Source organism: Atheta coriaria, unplaced genomic scaffold, assembly GCF_025399875.1.
Source record: "Atheta coriaria isolate IRGN ID8LTWV9N9 unplaced genomic scaffold, Caltech_Dcor_3.1 hic_scaffold_5_pilon, whole genome shotgun sequence".
NCBI lineage: Eukaryota > Metazoa > Arthropoda > Insecta > Coleoptera > Staphylinidae > Dalotia > Dalotia coriaria.
The window spans coordinates 12,121,310-12,137,584 of record NW_027045447.1 but is presented as its reverse complement, the minus strand read 5'-3'; the positions used below and the strand labels follow the sequence as shown (position 1 = coordinate 12,137,584).

At 32.3% G+C, this 16,275-nt stretch overlaps 2 protein-coding genes across 2 annotated transcripts; both read left to right on the top strand.

The window, feature by feature from the left end:
• The first annotated feature begins 3,428 nt into the window (after positions 1-3,428).
• Positions 3,429-4,233, top strand: LOC135792030 (uncharacterized). Its single transcript, XM_065302656.1, has 2 exons — positions 3,429-3,525; positions 3,591-4,233. Exons 1-2 carry the CDS (start codon positions 3,514-3,516, stop codon positions 4,047-4,049), a joined length of 471 nt encoding a protein of 156 aa, XP_065158728.1. The 5' UTR covers positions 3,429-3,513; the 3' UTR covers positions 4,050-4,233.
• Positions 4,234-8,036: 3,803 nt separating this feature from the next.
• On the top strand, positions 8,037-12,007 carry LOC135792207 (cholecystokinin receptor type A-like). The gene is made up of 2 exons (XM_065302818.1): positions 8,037-8,711; positions 11,843-12,007. The coding sequence occupies exons 1-2, from the start codon at positions 8,502-8,504 to the stop codon at positions 12,005-12,007; spliced, it is 375 nt and encodes a 124-aa protein (XP_065158890.1). The 5' UTR covers positions 8,037-8,501.
• Positions 12,008-16,275: the final 4,268 nt, after the last annotated feature.

The following is a 16,275-nucleotide window of genomic DNA, read 5'->3' as shown; positions in this document are numbered from 1 at the left end:
ATGCCAATTAGGTAATTATTATGACTTGAAGGTGCAATGTATTTATCTCCTCATCTTGGTATGTAATGTAAAGAGGCTAATAATTACGGTTACATAAAACGGTGTATAACTTCGTGCGAATGCCAATTAATTATAATCTGTTGATACAAGTCAATTGCCATTATACGAGTACTCGTACCTACACTCGATAAATTATGATGAGCGCCAAAGTAGCATATTGCCCTACAAATACAACACAAACCACCGTGTACCATCAATTAATTAATAGAGAATACAAGTGTACAGGCAGATTACAGGAAATTAACAACGCATTTCATGGTAGTGTATTAATTAACACATATGTAACTACTTTCATTGAATTTATTCACAATTGATATTCATGGAGATGTATTACAAATTAATTTAAAACAATAATCATAGTATAAATGAAATTTAAATAAATTTACCTAATTGATAAAAGAATTCAGTATCTTTAAATCTATATATATATAAAAATGAATTGCTGTTCGTTAGTCTCGCTAAAACTCGAGAACGGCTGAACGGATTTATCTTATCTTGGTCTTGAATTATTCGTGGAGGTCTAGGGAAGGTTTAAAAGGTGAGAAAAATTCGAATAATTGCCGGGAAAATTCTCAAAACAGCTCTTTTCAATAGAATAAAATTTGACATTGAGATTCAATCATAGTTATAGTTAAATAGTTGAATTCGAGATGGCGCGCTGAAGTGCATTATTGACATAACTTTATATGCATAATTTCTTTAAATTAAAATTGCTAATCTTATTGATAGAATTGACTCTTACTACGAGTATGTCTAGAACAAGAGAGTAAAAACGAATTACATTTTTATTAAACACTGCCGGAACGAAGTCGCGGGCAACAGCTAGTATGCTATAAAAGTTTTTTTCTATTTCTACCTTTAAATAAATTAATTAAAATTATAATTTAGATTATGAGTAATTAGGAAGTAATTACTTAATTTCAGGAGTAATAATGTATGACAGGAAGACGATTAATTTGGATTATATCCTTGTGGATAGGTACAAATTAAATTAAATTGATTTGGAAGGCACAATTACAAAATTGACAAGGTATTATACCATGACACCAACTAAAACATTTTTATCATTCGCAAATCACATCAAAAGGAAGCGGTAGTATTTTAGTCGTGATTACTTCGATTGTTCATTTTGCGCGTTAAAAGTGCCAAATATAATTCAAAAATTAAATCTCATTGTAACTGTAAGAGATTGTGTCTAAGATATATAATGTACATGTAATTCTTGTCATTTTTTCTCCGACAGGACGTGATCTAGTGAATATAATACAAAACACCGCGTTAAAAAGTTTAAACTCAAACTCGAGCAGAAACGTTTTTGTCGTTGTGTTTGCTTGTAAGTGAAAATTGAAAAAATTAGTCATCACAAGGTTACAGTTACAACATCCATGACGAAGACACGAATGAAGGTGACTGGCGAAACGCAAGAAAACTAGAAAATAATTCATAAGAAAATTGGTTTAACTGTACAACAAGCACAAACACTGTATCTATTGATTTATAATAAAATTCAACAATAGCTTACAATGAGTTTGAGTTGGCAATTGGTAAACATACAGTACAAGGTGTTACAAGAGTGTCAAAACTAAGATGTCTAAAACAATGCTTTATATTTAGAAGGACGCCGCAAAGAACTAGTCTTCTTGTGTCGTTGGTGTTCCTAATTTTATTGTTTCAAGTGTTCAATTTACATATTTTATTTGATTGCGCAACGTTCGCCGCAAATTGGCAGGCTAAGGTTGTCAATGAATTACGCCAATGAACAAAAGAAATAAAAGTGCTCGTATTTAGATTTTTTTTGGTTTAAAACAAAAATAAACCGTGTCTTGTTTTAATGGATTGTTTCAATTATTTCAATTGATTATGATTAACCTTGTTGCTTGTATTTTTAATTTTTTATTATATAAATTCACATAACATTTATTTTAATGTTGATTTTTAATAATTAGTTTGGAAATATTTGCAAGTTATTATTTCATCATATTGTAAACGGAAGTTCAGCACATTAATCAACGTTTAACTGCGTGTTTGGTTTTCACGGTTTAGATTATGTGCAAATGCGGTAATTGACTGTAATTTTCTTATTATTGCTTGTTGCACCTGGAAAAGAAAAAATGCAAGTAGCTGCGTTTATTCTTACGCATTGAGTTTTAACAGTTTTAATAAAATTTAAAAATTTAAAATCCAAAATAAAAATCCAAATAAAAAGCAACAAAAATTATAAAATAAATATTTTCCTAGGATAGTTATCATTATAATGACATATAGTAACAATATAACAATGTTGTCACCGTCATGCGTTGCGGTTTTCTGCGACAAGATTCTTTCCAATTAAGAATATTAATTAGCAGCAAAGCAGTGATAATAATATTTACTTCTACGCACAGATATTCTGTTTTATGATTTTCCCGGCAATTATTCGAACTTTTTCTCAATCTTTTAAAACCTTCCCTAGACCTCCACGAATAATTCAAGACCAAGATAAGATAAATCCGTTCAGCCGTTCTCGAGTTTTAGCGAGACTAACGAACAGCAATTCATTTATATATATATAGATTACAGTTTAAAAAACGATTTTTAAGCAAAAAAAGTAAATTTTACTTCTTACAGTCAAAATATTTATTTATTTACTTAGGAAATTTATGCTTGCTTAATATAAATGATGTTTTGTTTGTTGTACTTGGTAAAATCGTGTGTAATTTTGTAATTAGCTACATTTGTCATTTTTATTTGATTTGTGAGCGTGTGAATGTGCGTGCGACGCTCGACTTTTAACTTTTTACCTTTTATAATAATTTTAACACGTTTAACATGTCATAAGAGACAAAATAATATCACAATAATGAAATTTCCTTCGCGGAATACAAAATTCTGATTTTTTAATAATAATTGTTGTCCATACAAATTATAGAAATTCACATTCATCAAAAATATTACACAAAACATGAGAATTATTTATGTCGTTCACAATTTACATAACACTGAGAGAAAATCCGAAATATTTAATTCTTAACACTTGCAGAGAGTTGGATGACAATGAACAATATAATATGCAAATGGGTGGCCCTTACACACCGTGTCTAATTTATGCAAATTATCTCGCGATCTGCATTTCGGTCAAGTGTTATCAAGCCAAAAACTTGCACAAAACATTTGAATCTTGAGTAGGTGATAAAACATACCGGTCGTAACCTTCTCATTCTCAAGCTGTGTGATGTGATGCAATTTCACAATGCGTCATGAGTACGGTAACACATTTAAAACAAGTGTATGTTGTGTAAAATACCGGTGAGCAGGTGAGTGAGGAGGAAGGAAGCAGTCCTTCGACGTCTCCAACGTTGTAGGCGAAGAAGGGGACTACTGCTGAGTATAAATACCCATAGGGTTGACCACCTGAAGCACAATCACAACTTGCTTCGTTCTGCACACATCTGCAAAACAATCCGTGGTGTGACAATGAAAGTTTTGGTAAGTTTACAAAAAATAAAATTTAAAAAAAGTATAAAATTTATTTTTTCTTTGTTTCCGGCCAGGCCTTAACAATTCTCTGCCTCTGCGCAGTAGCGTATTGCTTAGCCGAGGACGCAGCCGCGGCACCTTCCGACGACAAGAAGACAGTGAAGCGGGGCGTCCTCGGAGGCCTAGTAGGTTATGGCGGATACGGCGGTTACGGAGGCCATGGAGGTTACGGTGGTTTAGGTAGCGGATATGGCGGCTATGGCGGATACGGTGGTTACCACTCATATCCATCAAAATCTTACTATGGCGGTTATGGCGGTTTGGGTAGTGGTTATGGCGGCTACGGAGGCTATGGTGGTTATGGTGGATACGGTGGTCATGGAGGTTACTACAGCTCCGGCCTCGGAGGTGGATACTACGGACATGGCCATGGACACAGTTACTACCCTTCGTATAGCAGCGGCTATGGTGGATATGGTGGCTATGGAGGATACGGTGGACTCGGCGGGCTGGGATTCGGTCACGGTTGGTAAACCTTTTCCAAGTACCACTCACCATATACCACTCGACCCTGATTGGCACTGAACCGCTAAATCCTAACCAAAACAATGTCGTACTAACATTAATTGTACAACTCAATACAGTTTTGTAAGCATTTCTGCATCATATTTATAACGTAATTTAATAAACAAATAAAACTTTTTCGTACCTGAACAAGTTTTTGAAATTTCTTTCTGAAACCATGTTTAGAGAATGAGGATTTTCAGCACCTGGAATTGTAGCACTGAATTGCACCAGTGTTTGTGTTGTTTATTAGTGTTTAAATAATTTATATAATTGATACATTTTGCAATTACAGGTACCCTTATGCATTATTATCAAATGTTTCAAAAGTCAGTAAAAGCTCTGCGCAGAATGGGCAGGGTTTTGTCAAGATTCTTCTCGAAAGGAATTTGGTTGTGATATATTTGTTATTTTATTGTGTTTGGTTAATAAACAAGTTTATTTTTACAAATAATATCAACATATTTAATACCACGAACAAGTAAATGATATCAATCAAATTATTCTTGATTATTTTTGCGAATTATCTACTTTTTTATTCAATTTATCAAAGAAAATCTGAGAAAAGAGAAAAAAAAAAAATTACATTATAAATCATACTTGTCTTGTATGCAACCAGTCAAATAATATAAACAATTATAACATTACTAGCTTTAACTCGCGGCTTCGCTCACGAATATCTAAAATAATGAAGTTGCTTCCGTACGCGTCTGTAGTCACAGAAGAAGTACCAATGAAGTAGAATGGAGGGAAGTTTAAAATGGCTGAAAGTATAGTCTATGGAAGTATAGTGTACAGTCTCCATAGTGTAGTCAATTGGATTTGATGTTGACGTAGCTGTCGGTAATACAGTGTGATAATACAGTGTGATGGTACTATAGTACTTAGGTTTGAGCTTCATTGCTGGAATGCTAGATGGCGTTAAAGTAGTCAAATAGCCAGATGCAGATGTATTATTGGCTAAACAATTTCTTTATTTTATTTAAAAAATATTTTTTTTTATTAAATAAAAAGTAGCCTATAACCATTCGGGGACCACTAAGAATATGTGTAGAAATTTTCATAATGATCGGTTAAGTAGTATTTGCGTGAAAGTGTAACAAACATCAGGACTTTCACATTTATAATATTAGTAGGGATTACGAGTAAGTAAATGTTAACGAAATGTAAATTTGAAAATCCAAATGTGAGAAAACCACAATTATTCATGGAATAATTTGTTTTGGATTTCTGAACATTATTTATCCCATTATCAGCTAATTGCAACAATTTGTTCGATTATTGCAACTAATTGCAATAATTTGTTGCTAATTGAGTCAATATGAAATACTCGTACTAACTGAAGCATGTAAGTCACACCAATTACGCTATTTACAGTGGGAGCAGATAATGTATGATTAATTTTCAGCAATGTTTTAATTATGGTCGGGCACCAGCTGTCAGATGTTGCTTTAATTAATTCTGACACAGTAATTACGATGTTTAATGGGCTTCAGGCGTTTGCATACGCTCTGTATATTGTTTACAATCAAACATAAATGGATTAAGTGAAATGCTTCACACCAATCAATTTAGGTCTTGATAAATATTAAAGTTAGAAGGCAGAATAATAAATAAAAAAATAAAAAATTCAACAACAAAAACCTTAGTAGAAAAATAAAGTGGAAGTAAAAAAATAGCATAAACATCACGTCGCTAAACATTAGTAAACATTCGAGGGCTTAAACGCTTGCCACACTCGCTCTTAATCAATCTAGCGCCTTAAAGTGCTGTTTAGCTCTCTTGGTACTTAATATACTCTTTTATAAGTTTTAAAACTGAACAATTTAGCATACTAAACCCGATTATAAACTTTACAAAACTTAAACTCAACCCTTGACAAAACTAATAGCTTTTGCATGTCATGATTATATTGATTGGTTGTGTTTTCCGGTTTTCCGCTTTTTCGTTATTGTAGAGAATGTGTATGCATGCAAATTCTGGACCCCAGGAAACAACAAGCACTAGCAATGCAGTGACCTACCGCCACAAAACGCGTATGTTCGCTTATTTGAGCCGACTATTTATTACAAGGGCTCAACGTCCATTTCTAGGAGCCACGACAATGACGACAGATGGTTTACAGCCCCAGCACGCGACAACAAAGCAACTATTGCAATCGCAGCCTTCATTGTCGCAATTTCTGCCTGCATTCCTACTATTTGTCATACCAAATAAAACAATAAGCGAGATTTAATTATTTTTATTTATATTTCAATAATTGTCATCGCGAATATTGAATTTCCCTTCGCATTTAGTAAGTCGTCGGTTTTAATTAATTATATTCATTTAATTCTAAATTTAAATCGGTTTCGTTATGTAATATTATTGATTACTAGCTTTAACCCACGGCTTCGCTCGCGAATATCTAAAATAATGAAGTTGCTTCCATTCGCGTCTGTAGTCACAGAAGAAGTAACAATGAAGTAGAATGGCGGGAAGTTTAAAATGGCTGAAAGTATAGTCTATGGAAGTATAGTGTACAGTCTCCATAGTGTAGTCAATTGGATTTGATGTTGACGTAGCTGTCGGTAATACAGTGTGATAATACAGTGTGATGGTACTATAGTACTTTGGTTTGAGCTTCATTGCTGGAATGCTAGATGGCGTTAAAGTAGTCAAATAGCCAGATGCAGAGGTATTATTGGCTAAACTATTTCTTTATTTTAGTTAAAAAATAATTATTTTTATTAAATAAAAAGTAGCGTATAACCATTCGGGGACCACTAAGAATATGTGTACAAATTTTCATGATGATCGGTTAAGTAGTTTTTGCGTGAAAGTGTAACAAACATCAGGACTTTCGCATTTATAATATTAGTAGGGATATCAGAATAATAACTTTATATAACATATTTTAAGTCTTCAAACATAAAAACTAAAAATTTTGTTTATTGTTAACAGGAGCAGGAAAATACTGCAAAAATTAATTAAAAATTGAAATTGATTATATTTATAATCGGTTTACAACTTAATTTTAATGAGTTGATAGTTAAACGTTCTTTATGTTCAGTATTAACACATATTAAAACTTTTTTGTGTTTGAAACTCTATGTTTATGAAATAACTTTTTCGTAGAGTTTAACGATATCGTAAAAACTTCATTAATCTATATTAACGCATACTATGAGTATAAGAAGTAATTGAAGACATCACAAGACATGATTATGATGCGTAGTTGAGAAAATCCGTCAACGCTGCGTTGCGAACAAAAAGCTGACTCATGGATAATGAATGATTAATGGAAAGCTAAACAAGTTAGGAACAAAATTACGATACACTTCAAAATTTAAACTTGATAATTATTATTTTAAATTTACATTGTAATTAAAACCTAGAAGTGTATAACTAAAGTACATAACAATTTGCGGGATTTCGTAAGGTTCAGAGTGTGAATTAAGCTAAAATAAAGGTAAATGTACCGGGAATATTAATGTTATAGTTATTGCCGTAACCCGAAGCTTTAAAATCAATTAAAACAAATGATCTCACAATTAAATTCGGAAATTAACAGAAATTATCAAAATATTTACAATTTTAATTTATACAATTTTTAACGTGTTATTATGTTAAATATTTAATATTTTTGAAAGTTGTGTTAATGTATTTGCATGTTCTCTTGCCGAAATTTTGGGAAAGGATGGTTAACAAGGATTGCTGCGCTACGCAGGGGTGTGCGCGCACACTGGCCGCCCTTCGCAACTTTCAGTCGCCGCGACGCTTCCGAACAACGCTGATCGTTCCTCTATCACCAATATACACACATATAAAATCTTGAGTTATAAAGAAAAATAATGGTATATTATAAAAAGTATTAGTGTTTTTATATGCAAAAAATAAAAATAAAATTAAAATAAAAATTTAAATCATTTTGTTCCAATGTGGAGGCGCCGGGCATTCAAATAAAAATTATTTTTACTTACGTAAATTAAAACTAAAATTTATATAAAATGTAAAAATAAAATTATTGATTCCTGCACTCATTACAAATAATCAATCAGTGATTAATGGTGTGTCAATTAGCTATAATTAATTTTCGGTTTATTTACGCCAATTAAAATTCCTTTCTCTCATTGTCTCGACTTAAAATTAATGTTCGCCAGTCTCAAGAAATGCGGCGCGCTCTTGAATGTTTTACGGTGTCAATTAAAAAGCGTAATAAACTGCGGTGTGAGCATGATAAAAAAGGCGCCTAATTAAATCGAACCTCCGCCGTACCAAAAAATTGTTTTTATTTGCGATCAGCGTCGTATAAAAAGTAATAAAAGCTGAAAAATAACCGTGGATAATGTGAATATCTTTGTGGGTGGCAGGACGAAGAAAAACCAATATAAAATATCTTGTGTTGTTTATTGCTGTGAACGAGGCTCGAGGGATAAAGCATGGAGGGTGATAATTTTACGTGGACGTCGGATTTGAATGTGACGGAACTGTACGATTTGTACCAGACCATGATGGAAGCAAACGTGACGGAATTTACGAAGAAAACTAATTTACCGCTCTGGTACGAGACGGGCAGGGTGCAGATACCATTGTATGCGATTATATTTTTATTGGCTGTTATTGGAAATACTTTGGTTATCGTTACATTGGTAAGTAATACAAATATACAAAAGTTTTCATATTTTATTATTACATTTTGATTTTAAAGAGAAAATTAGGATTAATGATAAAAACCTTTTATTTTTTGCATTTTACATAAAATTTAAGCTAGAAAATTCTCATAAAAATAAAAATTTGTGGATTTATGCACGAAAAATCTTTAAAAATAAAATTTCCTTCAAAAAATGTCTCAAAATAAGTTAAAATGGTCAAAAATACAATTTTAATTAAATTCTGATTACAAAAATACAAAATGTTTAAAAATATTTGATTTATATTATAATTTAGTAACTTACGCATAAATTTCTTGCTATTTCAACCCGTCCTAAACGTATTTGAGTCAGGTAAGTGTTAAACAGCACAAACATTTCGTACCCACCTTAACACCGTCTCGTCCTATCCAATCTTTCTTCCCGACGTTTCTGATAGAAGGGACAAAATTGAACCTTTACCTTGTACAACACTCTGCAGTCTCAACACTGATTACACTCGCAGGGCCGTGCCACTGTTCAAAAATTATTCTTATTAGATTTGCATGTCACTTGTTTTTTCTTTTGTTGGCGGCGCATTTTTTTTTCTAATCCAATACAAAAGGTGTGCGCGCATTATATGCGTACTCACATGATCCCATTCCATAAAAGGTTTTATCCACCTATGCTCAGCAAAAAATAGCATGTTTTTTTGGAATTCAAACACAAAAAAATAAACGGTGAGGCTGAAAATTTTCCCGGGCATTTATCTAGTGTGTTAGTTTCATTAGACGGCGATTTGACCCATGGGAGGCGTTTAAAAGTCCTCAAAAACCCGCGCTGTAGGTTTAAAAAGTAAAAGGGTTTAAAAGTTGCAAATTTTATTGTGAAAATTTTAATTAAATGTATATTTTGTGGGGAATATTATATTCAACACTTTGCGAAAAAAGCCTAACAATTTACTTGTGTTTTAATTTAACTTTTGATGTTTTGATCCCCACAGCAATTTACCATCATACAAAAACTTCTAATAAAAACCAAAACAAGGCTTTTTACATAGTAATTAAAAACGGTACATATAAAAGTGTAAATTGGGCGCTTTTTTGACATATTTAGAAAAATTTTGCAGAAATTTCACATTATACTAAGTTTATTCTTAAACCAAAAAAAACCAGAGACTACTTACATAAATAATACGAATGACAAATGGATATTTAAGTGACAAACATACAATCCATAGTAGTCGTAGTTATTTGATAATGGATATTTTCCATTTACGGTAATATGTTTTTCTAATTATTTTTGATGCGCAGTTAGAATAAAACAAAAACAAAGTTTTCGATGCGGTCCTGTCCTGCACAAAACTTGTTATGTGTTGCTAATAGAGCTGGGTACGGCTAATAAAGTTGTAATATTAGTAATGTGAGTCCGTCTGCGACTGGTTGGGCGGATTTGACGTTTAACGATTTTTCCTATAAAAAACTCATCGTTAACGGTTACATTTGTGTGTTTTGTGCGTTCACGACTGCTTGCGCACAGGTATAATACTAAAATAACAAGAACACACGATTTATTTATTATAAGTACGTATGTAGAATCATTATATAAAAGATATTTTTTAGTTTACTACAATTATTTTGAAAAAAGTAGTGCAGTAAAATGCAGTATTATAAACTCAAGTAGAATTAACGATTTTAAGTAGGTATTTATATTTTAATAAAACATTTAATGATCAATTACGTTTAAAACGAAAATACTTGCTTTTTTATCAGCTTATAAACGAGCAAACACCAAACCAAACATATAAACCGTAAATTCTTTTGACTACGAATTTATTTTACTTCAAAAAATTGCAAGAAATGTGCAGAAATAAATTTTGAAGCCATTACTGTTGATGCACTTTGGTTCCATGTTAACATAAAATTTCCAACCCAAATTTATGCATTTATTTCATGAATTATGCCAGCATCTATTAATTTTTTTCTCCTTTCACCCTGATTTATCTGCGCTGGAATTCTTACCTAGTGGATTTAAAAGTTCGTCAATTCAATTTCCCATTTTCGACACATTTTATCGGCCCAAAAAACCTTCTCGAAAATGGAAGAGTGAAAAGGCCGGCGTTAACGTCGGCGTACATATCGGATTACTAGACGTAATCATCGGGCGCTTAATCGCCTCGAAGCCATCTTCTTCTGCGCGTCGAGGTTAAAGTCGACGCCAAGATTGCTTCACTTTAAGATTGGCGTGACAAGCGAGGTTGAAAGCAGCGAGTGTTGAGGACTGGTGCGAAGACAAAAAAGCAAAATTTAAGCCGAGAGCTTTTTGGCATTTATTTTCAAACAAAGTGGTGCAAATTTTCATAATTTATTGTTTAATTGACCGACATTAATATAAATTGACATAGCCGTGAGGGACAAAGTCTTTCTTAATTTATTTTTGATGGTGAATACAGTGAATACGTTGAAAACCTAATAATTGAATTAATTTTTGCGATTTTATAAAATTCAGGAATTTATTTAAAGTGAATTAATTTTTAAACATTTAATTCACTAATGTTGATAGAAATTTAATTTTAATTTTATATTGATGGCACTTCCACTTGCAGGAATTAGGTTTCATTCAGGTGTAAATTTCATTCAAAGGATTTAATATATTACAATATAAAATTGCAAATAAATTTACCATTAACAATAGCAGGGTAATAAAACAATGGTTGACAATTAAATGTAAGTAAACACGCAGTATATCATGAAACGTTCGAGTATTTGAATAGAAATAAGGATTTATGCCGTCAGGCATCAGACGCGTTTTGGATTTCGATGGATTTCGGATTTGTTGGTCTGGTCGAACGGCAACAGAGTTTTTTTTTGCGTCCGAAGCTGATTGTAATGGATGCGGCGTGCCGAATACTCAAGTACGCAAATGCTTTAATACGTGAGATCTTCTAATGCATATTTCATTACACATCCCCCGTCGCTCACTCCTCTTAATCCTAGCTTATAATTTGGATGATAATGCGTTTTGATAATTTAACACATTTGTCAATCGACGCTTTAAATTTTAATCTAAATAAAATGCTTATGTTTTAATTGGATTTATAAATTTATCTAAATATAATTGATCATTTTGTATGTGTTTGTTTTGTGGCTCAGGTGCAGAACCAGCGAATGAGGACGATAACAAACTTGTTCCTACTGAATTTGGCCGTCTCCGACCTGCTGCTAGGTGTGCTCTGCATGCCGTTCACGCTCATCGGCGCCCCGTTGCTGCGCGAGGACTTTGTTCCTCGGTGTAGTTATGCAAACTCTGCCTTTTAAGCAAGGTAATTAATTACGTTTTCTCAACTTTTTGCGTCTCTAATTCTTTAAGACGCGCGCCGCAGACACTGGCTTATTCCTGCTGGAATCCTAACTTAATCGCGCACATTAATTGAGAGAATTTCGAAATTTTAAATGTGAAATTGAGATCCAACTAATTTTCTATACAAACGACATTTAAATATATTGGAAATTAAATATAATTAATTTTAATATTTAATTTAAATTGTTTGAGTACTAATTTTATCATTTATATACAAATAGATGGCACTAGCACGACCTAAAATTCATAAAATAGACTTGTTTATTTCAATATTTGAGCCGTTTATTTTGAAAGTGACCTAACCTGTTTTTCAATTTTACCGGTTACCATGTATTACGTACAACTTCATAAAAGAGTTTATCAGTGACACACGTCAGATTGTTTATAATTCAGAGAAATACGGTACATTTTTACACATAGGTTTTCCGAATTAATTGAATAACTGAATCTCGTGTGGTTTGAAAGTGGCTCAACTCATTTATAGTTATCATGTATTACTATTGGCACAAACAAAAGCAGCGATGAAGGTAATTTCACTAATTAGTATTTACAAGTCCACCCTTCATTTTGGGACACTATGTTAGTTAATTAACCTTGTTCGTTTAATTATTTAAAACCAAAATCTCTAATATTAAATTTAGAAATTATTGCACCCATGAGGAAGAACCGAAGAAGACCACTAGTTCAGATAGTGAAAAAGAAATAGTAATACAATTTAAAAAAAAAGCGAATAAGAAAAAAGAGTTATGGAAACAATATTCCTCGTCAGAGGATTTAAATCGCATGTTTCGTCTGTTGCAATTTGCGCACAAGGTTGCCAGCAGGTAGTCTTATCAAGAAATGTCGCGATCATGTTTGCTTGACTGACGCACAGCATGCACTATTTTAATACTGTACTTTATAGAGAATTTCCTGTGAAATATTGTGAATTAATAATTTACAATACGTTTCTCTCTATTGCTTTTAGTTTAAAATATAGGCACTATTAAAAGTTTATTGACTTAAATATGTTAATTTTTCTTTGTTTATTTTGTTATATTGCAATTATTCGTAATTGTATAGTTGAGTCTTATTCGGTGAACCGTAGCAGAGTAGTGGTAAAAGTGACTCCTATTCAGGGCACCGTACAAGGGCAGCGGTAGAAGTGACATGTTCAGGGCACCGTAGGGGTTGATGGTAGAAGTGACTTGTATTCAGGATACAGTATTAGGCAAGCGGTAGAAGTGACTCGTGTTCAGGGCACCGTACAAAGGTAACGGTACAAGTGACCCCTATTTAAGGTACTGTGCGAGGGTAGTGGTAAAAGTGACTCGTGTTCAGGGCACCGTACATGTATGAATATATAGCTGACCCTAATAAACTAATTTTTTCTTTTAAATTAAAAAAAATTAATCTCTTAGGTTACTAATTTAATTTCCTACCTTATCTTATACAGAATTTTCTGTAGATTAAGAATCTTCAACCCGTTTTTTTCTATCTCTTTTAGTTTACAAGATATACGAAATTAAAGACTAAAAATTATTTATATTGCTTATATTATATTTATATTAATACCACAAACAATATAAGTGCTTAATAAAATAATATATATTTTGAATATTGTTAAATAAATAAACTTAATATTTAAAACCACAATTACAATAACAAAAATTGAATTTATTTAAAAACAAACTACGTGATCGCCAGCAAAATGCATTATTATAAATAGATTTTCTAGTTTAAGTTGGGACAAATATTATAACTAAGCCAATTTGACTACACGACCGATTATAAAGCAGTTGTTTAGTTTTATCCCCTGAGCAGCAGCATGCTACATAAAACATAACAGTTAAATTCGTTATATTACGCTAAATACACTTAAATTATGGACATACATTAAGTTTAGCATAACAAACAAATTAAACTAATAGTATATATTTATATTTTAATTTCATAAGCTTCTAAACACATAAAAATGCAAATACATTCAAAATAAAACGTTTTTAATCAACTTGTCTTGCATACATTTTTAAATTTAAAATTAAACGAAAAATATTTCATCAAATGCTTGTAATATACGCATAACTAACAAGTTATAATTTAAATGAGTAACAAGACACTGTGTATAAAATAATAAGTTCTCAGAGTGCTTTAGAATAGTGCTGACCGGACGTTTCTAAACTAAAACGCGCGCACGCATGCTACGCACTAAAACCCCTTTTTATGCACAACTATGCGTGGACTATTACTGTGCGAACCGTCGGACCTTTTTGAGGCAGTTAATATCTTGGGTTTGCGTGGGCGAACGTCGAGCGGCGGGCGTCGGGCGGCTATTGTTAATTAATCAAAACAAATTACTTTACTCGTACATGCAAGACAACCGAAATTGCCGGGTGTGTCTGCTAATTTAGCCTATTAATGCAACTTTTATATTTAATATTTCATAGCCAAACTTTGGAGATTTATCTATCAGGGTTCATTGGATGACAGTTTAAATCGCATGTTTCGTCTATTGCAATTTGCGCACAAGGTTGCCAGCAGGTAGTCTTATCAAGAAATGTCGCGATCATGTTTGCTTGGTTGACGCACAGCATGCACTATTTTAATACTTTACTTTATAGAGAATTTCCTGTGAAACATTGTGAATTAATAATTTACAATACGTTTCTCTCTATCGCTTTTAGTTTAAAATATATGCACTATTAAAAGTTTATTGACTTAAATATGTTAATTTTTCTTTGTTTATTTTGTTATATTGCAATTATTCGTAATTGTATAGTTGAGTCTTATTCGGTGAACCGGAGCAGAGTAGCGGAAAAAGTGACTCCTATTCAGGGCACCGTATAAGGGCAGCGGTAGAAGTGACGTGTTCAGGGCACCGTAGGGGTTGATGGTAGAAGTGACTTGTATTCAGGATACAGTATTAGGCAAGCGGTAGAAGTGACTCGTGTTCAGGGCACCGTACAAAGGTAACGGTACAAGTGACCCCTATTTAAGGTACTGTGCGAGGGTAGCGGTAGAAGTGACTCGTGTTCAGGGCACCGTACGTGGATGAATGTATAGCTGACCCCCATTTGCTCATTTTTCTTTTAAATTAAAAAAAAATAATCTCTTAGATTTCTAATTTTAATTTCTAGCTTATCTAATATAGAATTTTCTGTAGATTAAGAATCTTCAATCCGTTCTTTTCTATCTCTTTTAGTTTACAAGATATACATAATAAAAGAATAAAAATTATTTATATTGTTTATATTATATTCATATTATTACCACAAACAATATAAGCACTGAATAAATAATATATATTTTGAATACAGTTAAATAAATAAACTTAATATTTTACACCACAATTACAATAACAAAAATTGAGTTTATTTAAAAACGAACTACGTGATCGCCAGCAAAATGCAATGCATTATTATAAATAGATTTTCTAGTTTAAGTTGGGACAAATATTATAACTAAGCCAATTTGACTTCACGACCGATTATAAAGCAGTTGTTTAGTTTTATCCCCTGAGCAGCAGCATGCTACATAAAACATAACAGTTAAATTCGTTATATTTGCCACACTAAATACACTTAAATTATGGACATACATTAAGTTTAGCATAACAAACAAATTAAACTAATAGTATGCAAATTTATATTTTAATTTCATAAGCTTCGAAACACATAAAAATGCAAATACATACAAAATAAAACGTTTTTAATTAATTAATTTTGCATACATTTTTAAATTTAAAATTTTTGTTTAATTAAACCAAAAATATTTCATTAAATGCTTGTAATATACAACTATTAAGTTATAATTTAAATGAGTAACAAGACACTGTGTATAAAATAATAACTTCTCAGAGTGCTTTAGAATAGTGCTGACCGGACGTTTCTAAACTAAAACGCACGCACGCATGCTACGCACTAAAACCCCTTTTTATGCACAACTATGCGTGGACTATTACTGTGCGAACCGTCGGACCTTTTTGAGGCAGTTAATATCTTGGGTTTGCGTGGGAGACCGACTGGCATCGTCGAGCGGCGGGCTATTGTTAATTAATCAAAACAAATTACTTTACATGCAAGACAACCGAAATTGCCGGGTGTGTCTGCTGATTTAGCCTATTAATGCAACTTTTATATTTAATATTTCATAGCCAAACTTTGGAGATTTATCTATCAGGGTTCATTGGATGACATTTATTTGTTCCTTTTTTAATCTTTTGTGCTATGTGATATCGTAAAATGTC

What these genes read in the sequence shown, in the direction of transcription:
- LOC135792207 (XM_065302818.1), top strand. Translation starts at nt 8,502, where the DNA reads ATGGAGGGTGATAATTTTACGTGGACGTCGGATTTGAATGTGACGGAA. An exon ending in CTTTGGTTATCGTTACATTG is followed by an intron (nt 8,712 to 11,842) that starts GTAAGTAATACA and finishes TTTGTGGCTCAG; the next exon opens with GTGCAGAACCAGCGAATGAG.